General features: G+C 47.8%; 1 protein-coding gene across 1 annotated transcript; it reads left to right on the top strand.

Moving 5' to 3' along the window:
• Positions 1-231: 231 nt before the first annotated feature.
• Positions 232-10803, top strand: LOC136661675 (B-cell receptor CD22-like). Its single transcript, XM_066639043.1, has 8 exons — positions 232-298; positions 1662-2042; positions 3110-3403; positions 4024-4296; positions 6394-6687; positions 7701-7800; positions 8307-8487; positions 10159-10803. Exons 1-8 carry the CDS (start codon positions 256-258, stop codon positions 10306-10308), a joined length of 1716 nt encoding a protein of 571 aa, XP_066495140.1. The 5' UTR covers positions 232-255; the 3' UTR covers positions 10309-10803.
• Positions 10804-11913: the final 1110 nt, after the last annotated feature.

The raw sequence follows: 11913 nt of genomic DNA, 5'->3' as shown, positions 1-11913 counted from the left end.
CGAGCAAAAACAATGGCAACTCTATTGCCACGTGGCACCATTTGGAAGTTCCAGTTCTCTCCCTGTCCATATGATAATTGAGCCATGTTGGAATTAAAGCCATCGCATGCTCTTATTTCCTTTATTGGCTTTGGTTTGATTTTGACCCTTGGATCTATTTTGCTCTCTTCAGGCTTGGTTGTGCATGAAGGAGAAGAGAAGAAGGACTTCCCCTTCCCCCTTCTCAGGGCACCACCCCCTGAGGTACTTGCCGACATGAAACTCTCCAGCAAATATCTCCTATCGGTATCTCTCCTAGGTACGTTCCTCGATGTTTGTGGGTCTGGTGCCTGCTAAGCCCATCTTGGGAACAAACAGCCCATTCACAACATGACAACAAGTGCAATCCAAAGGTACTCTTGGGCTGGCGCAAGTCCCTTGTGCCAACCCGGGGGTGTTGCAAAAGTGCCATAAGCATTTTGTGCCACCACAGGAGTTGGGAGGCCAAATCCCTTCTCCGCTGCACCCGAGGCAGGTAAGCCTGGTTGGCTGAGTCAGGCTGGCATGGGGTTTCAAGGAGGGTGGGGAGAGTGTAGAATAGGGGGGAAAGTGGGCTGGTGTGCAGACTAGGCCCAGGAGGGCAGTGCTGCCAGAATTCAGCACTTAGGCTGAATCCTAACCCCTCTCTAGGGTGGCCCAACCTATCACTGGTTTGCTCAAATCTACGCCACCTATTTAGGTGGGGCAGATTTGAGTATCCCCATTCGGCCCACTGCTGCATTACTTGGGCTAAGAGGAATTACTTCCCCTTGCCCTGAGTTGTACCGCAGCCAGCCAGCCGGCCCCAACCTCGCTCTGGATGCAGCACAGGCCAGCTGGCCTACCTGCTCCAGGGCAGGTTAGGATGGGCTGAACATTGCTCTTTTGCTGTTGCTTCACCCCAGAATCGGCTTCATTCCAGCACTGATCATGCAGTTGAAGTGAAATTTCAGCAACAGCCAAGAGCTGGCGAAGCAGAAACCAAACTTTCCGCACCATCACTCCTGCTGAGGTGCCACTTCGCAGACCACCTCTCGGCCGCTGAGCTGTGAAGTGACACCATTGCAGAAGCAGCACTTCTAAAAGGGCCGTCCACGTGATAAATGGGCCAGTGATTTACTGGCTCTCCCAGTGTGATAATTGGGCTCTCCCATATCTTGAAAATATAATCAAGAATTGCATGTTTTCTTGTCTGACTTTTGTACCTAATGAGTTGATACATGAGAACCAAGTGCTTGTTTCTGGCTATCTGCCAAGTGACATCACTTCTTGCTTGTTGTCACTTCCAGCCTTCAGCAGGTGACTTGAATGCTGTTTGGCCTGCTATATGGAATGAGTTTGAGCCTAGTCTTCTAGTGATTGCTGAAAGCAACCCTTGAGGTTTTTCATAGGTTCTCCAGGAGTCTCAAACATTGCACTGATGAAAGCTTTGAGGCTAAGCAGGGATTTGAACCTGGATCTTCCAGGTCTAAGTCCAACTCCCAAACCACTACACCAGACTGGCTTGGCATAGTTCATTTTGTCATGGCCGCGGGCCCAGGCCTTCAGGATTTTGGCCTGCCCCCCCTCCCTCCACTCAGCCCTGAGTGCCCCAATTCTCCAACATCTGAGCTTCAGTTTAAAACTCTTCCCTCTTTCTCCAGTTCTCTGTTACAGTGCCATCTCCTTGGCCTGGAGTTCCAAGCTGCCCAGCAAAATTCAAGCCTTAAAGGGCTCCTGTGTGGTCATTCCATGCTCCTTCACCTACCCGGGCGCCCGAGACTCCTGGGGAGGCAAATTCAGTGTGGCTTGGTATCAATACCGGTCACGAGGCTACCCTGAAATCTACAACAGTAGAAGCCCAGGCACAGTATTGACTGACTATCAGGGGCGTACAGAGGTGCTGGGGGACCTGGAGACGGGGAACTGCACCCTCAGCATCAGCAATGTACGAAGGGAAGACGCCTTGCGCTACTATGTGTGGATCAACCCAGAGTCGGTCAGCCACCGGTTCTATGACGTCACGGTCCAGGTGGAAGTAACAGGTGAGACTGATCCTTGTATGTGGGCTAAGACAGTGGTGTCACTACAGGGGTGCAGGGAGGACAGACCACACTAGGCAACACTGGAGGGCTTATCGCACCCCAAGTCCTGCAAGGTTTAGCATGGGGGAACTGCCTTCCTCGAAGGACACCAGTACAAAGATGGGGCAGAGCCAGGGCTGAAACAGGCTATGTGGAAATGGGAAGAGATCCATGGAGGTGACACCATGAGTTACTGCACTGCGTGACACCAACCCTAATGGCACCACTGGGTTTGGGAGCCAGTGCTTTGAAAGTTAGCAACGTCCTTCTAAAATCAGATGAGTGACTTGGTTTAAATGCCCCATTCCACAAGCCAACTGACTTTTTGCTGTCTTAGACCTATTCCTGGTATATTTGGGGTGCTGATTCCAAAAATGGCATCAGTTTTGCCCTATCATGCCTAGTTTCAGAGGTACAGGATAGTCTCATTAGTGAACGGTTCAAGCAGCTTCCTCGTGAGAAAACCTTCACCGTGGATTCCTCACAAAGAAGCCGCTTGAACAGTTTACTAACAAGGCTATACTGTATCTTCGAAAGTAGACATGATAGGGCAAAACTGATGCCATTTTTTGAATCAGTGCCCCAAATTCATATAAAACCACCATAAATTTTGAAGGTAAAAAAAAAAAATTCTCACAAGCCTGTGTTTTTAAAAAGAGACGTGATAGATTTCAGGTGAGTATGGAACCAGCATACCTTCTCACCGGATGTTCTGTGATCATAATAATTAATAAACTGTGTGATTCATTCTCATGATTCTCATTGAGGATGTCCTTTAACGGGTGCATGAAAGGCAGAAATTCAACAAAGCAGCTTTAAGAACATAAAAACATAAGAAGAGCCCCTTTGAATCAGACCAAAGGCCCATCTAGTCCAGCTTCCTGTGTCTCACAATGGCCCACCACATGCCTCAGGTAGCACACGAGACAGCAAGAGACCACTCCCTTTCTTTTCTTCCTCTTCCTGCATCTCCCACATATCCCTCCCTCCAATAAGTTTCCAATCACTGCCCCTCCTTTTGCTTCTAGACACCCCAAACCCTCTGGAGCTGAGCAACCCTGGGTCGCTGACGGAAGGTGATCTCACCCAGGTGACATGCTCCACCCAGCACACATGCCCGTTGACCCCACCAACCGTCAACTGGAACGTCATGGGGGGCCAAGTCGTGACGACCCACGAACGCCTGGCAGGGGGAGCCTGGAGGACGGAGTCGGGGCTCAGCTACACCCCCTCCCATAAGGACGATGGCAGATACCTCCAGTGCACAGCTATCTTTCCCAACCAGCAGCAGTCTCGCAGTGGAATCTACCTGCAGGTCAAATGTGAGTGTCTGAACATCATACTCTGTGGGGAGAGACAGGGACTTCAGCATGGTCTCTTCTCAGCCACAGTGACAGCTGCTCTGCCCTGAAAGTGATTGGGCATCTTGGACAGCTCTGATAGGCCAAAATGCAACAGGTACAGTCTGTTGATGGAGGGGCACCAGTTATAAAATTTTGAAGACCGTTTTTTCCAGCTTCCAAGAGGACTAGAAGCTTGCTTGTTTTCTTTTACACTCAAGTTGGCCATTTCCTCCATTCTGTCAAGGGTGCATGAATAAGAACACAATTGTATACATGCTTTCTTGAGAGCACATCTCCGTCGGCTCAGTAAGTGTTACTTCGGAGTAAACACGCATAGGGTTGCAGTGCAAGTGTCTGTGAAAGGGCTTACTTCCATCGTTCCATCAGGTTGTGGTTTTGGCTACATCTCAGGGAGAAAATGCTGGCTCTGGGTGTATAATGGCATAGCAGCATCAATGTGCTGTAGTAGCCCCCTCTCCAGGCCATTTTACTACTCCAAACCTTTCTGAGAGATGCTTAGATGCTCGGCACATGATAGTTGAGGATGATAATTGGGGTGGCTTACAGGAATCCCCCCCATCTATCACTGTCTCTTTCAGATTCCCCAAAGGATGCTGCCGTCTCTGTGGTAGGGAACTCCGTCTTGAAAGAGGGAGACAATGTCACTTTGCGATGTCGCAGCAGGGCAAAACCCCCCGCCATCAGCTACCGCTGGTTCTCTGGGCCACGCAAGGCACCGCTGCGCGGAGCGGGCACTGGCGCAGAGGTGAAACTGATGGACGTGCGGAGGGACTCTGGGCCATTTTACTGCGTCGCCGAGAATGATGTCGGAATGGGGGAGGACTCGCCACCCATCTACCTCAGCCTGGAGTGTAAGGGGACAACTTGCTTTCTTTGGTTTGCATCTCTTTATTCCTCCAAGGTTCCTGTGTTTTTGACAACTGTGTGGCAGACTGAAATTCAACAGGCCAAGCTTGCACTATCACTGCCTCTTTCTGCCAGCTTTGCCTGCTGAATTTCTACCCATCAGGCTCTGTCAGGGATGCAGAAAAAACTGATTTTTAAAAAAATTTTGTGTAGGGGTGTCATAAGAACAGCCCCACTGGATCAGGCCATAGGCCCATCTAGTCCAGCTTCCTGGAAATGTGCTGGAAATGGAAAAGGTGCAAAAGAGAGCGACTAAGATGATTACGGGGCTGGGGCACCTTCCTTATGAGGAAAGGCTACGGCGTTTGGGCCTCTTCAGCCTAGAAAAGAGACGCTTGAGGGGGGACATGATTGAGACATACAAAATTATGCAGGGAATGGACAGAGTGGATAGGGAGATGCTCTTTACACTCTCACATAATACCAGAACCAGGGGACATCCACTAAAATTGAGTGTTGGGCGGGTTAGGACAGACAAAAGAAAATATTTCTTTACTCAGCGTGTGGTCGGTCTGTGGAACTCCTTGCCACAGGATGTGGTGCTGGCGTCTAGCCTAGACGCCTTTAAAAGGGGATTGGACAAGTTTCTGGAGGAAAAATCCATTATGGGGTACAAGCCATGATGTGTATGCGCAACCTCCTGATTTTAGAAATGGGTTATGTCAGAATGCCAGATGCAAGGGAGGGCACCAGGATGAGGTCTCTTGTTATCTGGTGTGCTCCCTGGGGCATTTGGTGGGCCGCTGTGAGATACAGGAAGCTGGACTAGATGGGCCTATGGCCTGATCCAGTGGGGCTGTTCTTATGTTCTTATGTTCCTGTATCTCACAGTCTGTTTCTCTTTTGCTTGTGAGCTTTGCAAAGATTCTGGGAGAAACAGGGTACTGGACCACATCGGCATTTGTCTTTTCTTATATCTATGCTGTCTGGAGGTGCACCAGCCTGAGTCCTGCAGTTCAAGTTGCTGATGCAGGCAGAAGAGCAGGGAAGGCTGTCCTTTTCAATCAGTTGGCCACTCTTCCTAGAAGCTTCAATGCAGGCATTGAGAGTTAAGAGGGCAAACCAGGAGAGGCATTGCGGCAATGGCTACAGAGAGAACTCTTCTCAAGCTATCAGAATGTTCCGATCTTTTTTTAGGTCCAGAACTGTCAACTCTGGTGACACAAGTTCTGGAAAAATAATAATCTCCCATCCAGTTGACAGCACTTTATAATTTGGGGGGTTGAATAGGGGCAATGGACTGTGTTTTGGCAGCAAACAGCGGCCAGACTCTTCTCCGGGTCAGGAACTGGTGACACACGAATGTTTGGGAGGGTCATAGACATTCACATACATTTGAACATCAGTTTGAAGCAGTGGTTCCCAATCATTTTAGCACTGGGACCCACTTTTTAAAATGACACTCTGTTGGGACCCACCTAGCTTTATGAGATTTTTTTTTAAATAAAAAGTTTGACTTTACCAGCCTTTCAAGCTCTGTTTTTATCCTTTTTACTACAGTGGGGAGGAGCCTTCTGGAGCATTTGTGGAGCTCCACGTTCATCGGATTGGGGCCATTCTAGTGACCTTGCATTCCTCTTCACCTGGCCTTTGATAAGAGCTGTGGCACCTTGCTACTTGCAAGTAAACACACACATATGGCTCCGTTTCACTTTCCTTAGGGCTCAATACATTTTCCTTGTCAGCTTGGGGGAGGGGACTTCCTTCCTGAATATTTTTGGGGGCCTGTATTCATCCGATCGGGTTCATTCTGGTGGTGCTGCATTCCTCTTGGCCTGCCCGTCAAACTAGACTGAGATGTGTTTGCCTACTCATTAGTGAACATGCACATAAGGCTGTGTTTTGTTTTCCATAAGGCTCAATGCACTTTCCTTGTCAGCTATCAGTTTGTCAGTTTTGCGACCCACTGGTGGGTCCTGACCCACAGTTTGGGAACCATTGCTTTAAAGCATCACTTTGGGAGTTGTTTGGCAGTCAAAGATTGGATTTTACTGTCACCCTTTCTGAATTCTAATTTTTTCCCCTCACTGCCCATCTTGTAGATAAGCCCATCATTTTGCCCCAAGGGAACTGCACTGTGTCCAGGACTGGAGAAGTAGTTACCTGTTACTGCGTGGCAGAAGGAAACCCCCTTCCGGGCATTGAGTGGCGCATGCCCAACCTCACCATTCCTGCTGACTTCAACAGCTCAGAGCTGCAGGCAGTCTCAGCTCCATGGGGACAGGCCATCGTCATTGGGGAATTGAGGGGTCCCGCCTCTGTCCTGACCAACGTGTCCTGCACAGCTACCAACCATCATGGCCCCAGCCAAATCACCTTGCCCACCCTCCAAGCAGGTAAGGCTGCAGAGAGGCGGGATGTGATGCTTAAGAGCGGAGGTGCAGAGGTTTGCCAACCAGCTGTACCCCATCCAAGGAGGGATCTTTGCCTTCTAACACCTTGTGTTGGTGGCAGTCTACATGTGCTCAGAGATACTCTCTCCTGCAAGGCCTGGAATTGGAAATGAGTTCCAGATTTGGTCCCCTGTACGCATATGAAAAGATCTATCTTGCCTTACTATATTGTAACCCTGTCTTGCAATAACCTAAGAAAACTGGAGCAATGAAAGCTGTCCATGAACTAATTCCAATGGTTTTCCAACATCTGGGTTGCTTTATTCAGGCACCTGAAAATGCTCCTGTTTCGTCATTTAATTCATCCCACTGTTTCTGTTTTAACCAATTGTGTGCTTTTTTGTTTTGCTGTGGGGTGGGGGGGGGAGGTTATTGGTTTATGTAAACGTTTCAGCCAACTTTCTTGGGGGGAAAGGCAGCACAGAATTATTTTATAAATAAAGCAAATTATAGCATAAAAACACCCATGTTTTACTAAAAACCACTTTCATTTAAACTCCAAAATGAACTGATATCATCTACAGATACAGTTGCCATCTTTTAAAAAATCAGTCTCCATTCACTAGTCCTTAACAGCAGTTTGATGTTCTGGAGATATTAGTGGGCTATTGTATTTGTTGTTGCCCTGTAAAGTTTCACCTGCTGATTTCTGCAGACCAAACTGCTGCAAAATGCATAGGATCAGGTCAGACATTTTATTCAGATCAGCTGGCAAGCCTAATCACTCCGTTAGCCAACCTCTTTTTAAAATGCAAAAGCTCTGTACCTTTTACAGCTGCTTGACAAACACAAGGTCAACAAGTCAAGCATGAACAAGTTGCAGGGGGTAGGTGAAATTTTACCTGTTCAGTTTCTGCCTGTCAGGCAACTGTCGAAAAGTTGCCTTGTTGTTCAATCTGCATGCGGATGACTTCTTTACAATTGACAGCTGCTGGGTCTTGTGGTCTCTCTTGCAGGAGATACTACCCTTTTGCTTATAGCAGCTGGAAGCGCGGTTGGAGGCCTCCTTTTCCTTGTACTGCTGGGAACTGTGATCTACAAGGTGACAAAAAACAGGTAAGACAGCCAGACAAGTCCAGTCCTAACTAGACATATACCAAAGACCTGTTCTGTGTCCTTTATATGTTGTGGAGAGCACATCCTTCTCTGTAGAGAGTTACCAACTGTTTTCCTGGCTCCTGCTCTTCTGCCTAACAGCAGCTTGATCTGAAGCCATCAGCAGGTGATCAAACTTGTATTTGCATTGCCGGATGGAAATCTTGACCCGTTGATGTCTGGTGACCAAACTGTTGTTAAGAGCACAAGAGCAACTGTTACCCTGCACATGCCCGATCTTGTCTGATCGGAAGCTAAGCAGGGGCAGGCCTGGTTAGTACTTGGATGGGAGACCGCCTGGGAATACTGGGTGCTGTAGGCTTATACTATAGTCTTTCGAGACTGAAGGTTGCCAACCAAAGAGCAGCGAAGCTGTTTTTTCTGTTCAGTTGGCAGCCTATCTCTATATCTCAGGCCTTACAAACATCATTTAATGCATTACTTTTCCCCCCTTCTTCTTCTGCTAGGAAAGAAGCAGAGGGACAAGAGGAGGAGGAGGAAGACCCAACGCTCTATGCCGTGGATGGCAATGGGGAACAGAATGCATCTCTCAAAGCAGAGAAGCCGTCATCTAAAGCCAAGAAAGCTGAACAGTTCAACATGTACAGCAAATCGAAGGCAGGAGGGAGCCCAGCTGCTGCAGACAATGTAGGGGCCACCATCACTGGGGCAGTGCAACACCCCACAGTTTCTCTAGGGCAGGAAGCTGACTTTCCAGACCCCCCCCCATTACCTTGAACTACAACCTCCAACAAAAGATGCACCTTTAACTCTGCATTTCTTAATTGGCAATGAGAAAAGTCTATCCAGTTAATTCCAAATTGGGGGCCTGAAAGAATGAACTATTTGCCCCCAGTCCCCTGATAACACAGGCCTACCAAATACAAAAAGAAAGAACAACTGGGGTATTTGGGGGGGGGGAAACAAATTTAGGATATTTTTGGGGTGTTGAATGAAAAATGGCATTGGTTTTGCCCGAATGGCTCTAATTTGGGGGGGGGGGGGTACGACATAGCTACCTAATATACTGATTCAAGCAGCTTCCTTGTGAAGAAGGTTGATGTCATGGCTGCCTCACGAGGAAGCTGCTTGAATCAGCATATGGTGGCTATGCCATACCCCCAAAACTAGAGCCAATTGGGCAAAACCAATGTCATTTTTGGATTCAGCACCCCAGGATATCTTAGAGACCGCCTACTCCCGTACAATCCGGCTCGCCCTCTCAGGTCATCAGAGAAGGCCTTTCTACAAGTGCCGCCTCCCAAGGAGGTCCGGGGGGCGGCTGCAAGAAATAGGGCCTTCTCGGTAGTGGCACCAACATTATGGAATTCCCTTCCCCTTGACTTGAGAATGGTTCCCTCTCTTGAGAGTTTCTGGCGAGGCCTGAAGACACTGCTGTTTACACAAGCCTTCTGATTCTTTGGCCTTTTAACATTTTTTACACATTTTGTAGTTTTTACAGGCTTGATTCCTCTGTAACTTGCTCTTTTGTACTCTTTTTAGTCTGTCTTTTAATTCTGACTACTGTTTTTTAAGGTCGCTGTTAATGTGTTTTTAATGTTTTTATCTGCTATTTGTCTTAATTTATGTTTTTAAATGTGTTTTTTATATGTTGTTAGCCGCCCTGGGTCCCTTTAGGGAGAAGGGCGGGATATAAATAAAGTTTATTATTATTATCATCATCATCCAAGAATAGGTCATAAGACAATAAAATGTGTGCAGGCCTGTGTTGGTTTTTGATCCCAATTCTGAGTCTGCTTTGACATTGTTGGGCCTCCCGGATGCCACTATGTCTCATTTGATCCCTCCCCCAATCCCCCATTACACCAACACGCCTTTTGCCTATCGCTCTGCTCCAGCCCCTTTTTTCTTCCACTGACCCCTTTTTCATTATTCATACTGCAGGGAAAAGCAGCAGGAAAACAGGGGAGCATCTCACACTTTCATTTCCTCCCTTGGCTGCCATTGTGCTGGGTGCAAGAATTGCAAGTGTGAATGCGCACCTGTGCATGTGCGTAAGGAAACAAGTGCACAGAGCTTTGAACTTCCTCTTCACCTTGGATTTTTTAGGCTGGTCACATTAGGACTTCCACCCTGCTATGACTCAGCACAGATCAAGCTGTCCGGCTTCAAGCAAGGGAAGCCAGCTTTTCTACACGAGGTCTCCTGTGCTTTGTCTTAAGAGTAGCGGGAAAGAGAGGATTCCCTTTTTAGATGGCACAGCAATTGAAGGCACAGCAATGCCCACCATGGAGAAGTTGGCCATTCCCGTTTTAGAGCCATTTTATGAGCTGAAGACTTCCCCTTTTTTTCCCTTAGGACCTGAGCGCTGAAGACTATGAGAACATGGAAGCAGCAGCAGCAGAAGACTATGAGAACGTATCGGGAGGGGTGTCCGGTGGACTTTACGGGAACCTGAGCAACTGGCAACCCTCCTCCGGGACGGACCAAATTTATTCCAATGTCTGATCCAAGGAAGAGAGCAGATGAAGGAGCCTGGCTGACTTTTTCTCTTATAACAAGTGCTTGTATATCTAGACATACTACTAGCTAGAACAACAGGTGGGACTGAGCTAAGAAGGTGTGGCCTCCAATTAGGGTCCCTAAATAAGTAACCCTGCAGGGTCACCTGGCTGCAAGGGTTACCTCCCAGAATTCCCCAGGGAGTGTTATTAGCATAAACCCTTGGAACACCCTGCCACAGGGAAATACTATTAGTATTAACTCCCAGGACTTCCTGTTACATGGAGGATATATTATTGGTGTAGGGCCCTGCTTTCCATGATGTGGGGGAATATGGTGTTATTTCCCCAAAGGAAGGAGTTTAAAGGGGGCAGTATAGATTGGGCTTTCCCGGGATTAATTACTGGCATTAACCCCCAAGACTGCCTGTTGAAGGGTAGGGAGGGGAGCTGTTTTTAACACCCCAATTTCCTTCCGAGACTGAGATCTCTCCTGCTGTGCTAAGCCCATTGTGTCTGTGGATTCCACTGTCAGACTTTCACAGTAAATGCCTCTATTTTTGTACTTTCAGAATGTCCCTGTTGCTTTATTATGGTGATTATTTGGGATGTGGTATGCGGAGAAAGGGAGGAAATTGTTGTGCTCTCTTGGCAAGTGACATAGAAGGTTTCAAGCACATCAGAGCTGGGATTGCCATGGTTTCTGTCCTAGTTGTACTCCTATGCTTTTAGCAGCTGAATGACAGTAAGAAACCCAGCAGCTAGAGCTTCCCCCAGTGATGCAACAAGCTGAATTTCTGTCTGTTGGGCAGCTGTTACAGGCACAGAAGCCTGGCCAGGAGGACTGGTGGTCCTGTCTGAGATGCCACTGCTATCCTGTTATTGTGGGTGAGGAACTGCACTTTGAGACCAAACTTCAAGACTGGTACATCAGATTGGCATACATTAGGGGTTTATTTCTCCTGCACTGTGGATGGTATAAATGGGGCCAGGTTGTTTGTGGGTCTCCGAGCAGGTTCTGAACAGGGATCCTAGGCAGTAACCCAATTCTGGCACTTGCTCTCAGATGCGACGTCAGGGTGCATGTGTGTACACAAAAGAAGGGTGCAGAGACATGCCAATGGACTGATCGTGCCTGTGGAGATCTTACCATGAGCAGGGGTATGTCCTGTTTGGGAGGAGTGTGAGTCTAAATGAAGTGGCCATCAACAAGAGGGAGAGCAAGAAAGGAAACCTGATTCTCCTCCCCAGAACTCCTTCACTTGAAAAATGAGCACTGAAAAGAAAAGCTTCTAGAAAAAGAGAACAAAATGCAAAATATTTTTGATTGCAGTGTTGGAATCAACGTCATGATGCTCATTAATAGCAATACATTTGCATTCTGGTCTTTCCCCCATACAGTGGCCAGAGCCCAGAGTCACCCTTGGGCCTAAACGTTTGCCCATCCCACCTAGTGAAGCTGGGGGAGGAAAAAAAATACCTTTGGAAATATCAAGGGAAGTCCGTCTATAGGGGGGAATGAAACACAGGTTGAGAAAATTTCACTTTTTCTGCTCCTACGAAAAGAATTACTTGGCCTCAACTTTGTGCAGTAAAAATGTATATTTTTTTT

This window comes from Tiliqua scincoides, chromosome 10, assembly GCF_035046505.1.
Source record: "Tiliqua scincoides isolate rTilSci1 chromosome 10, rTilSci1.hap2, whole genome shotgun sequence".
Lineage (NCBI taxonomy): Eukaryota > Metazoa > Chordata > Lepidosauria > Squamata > Scincidae > Tiliqua > Tiliqua scincoides.
Note: the sequence above shows the minus strand (reverse complement) of the source record. Positions and strands in the feature narration are given on the sequence as shown.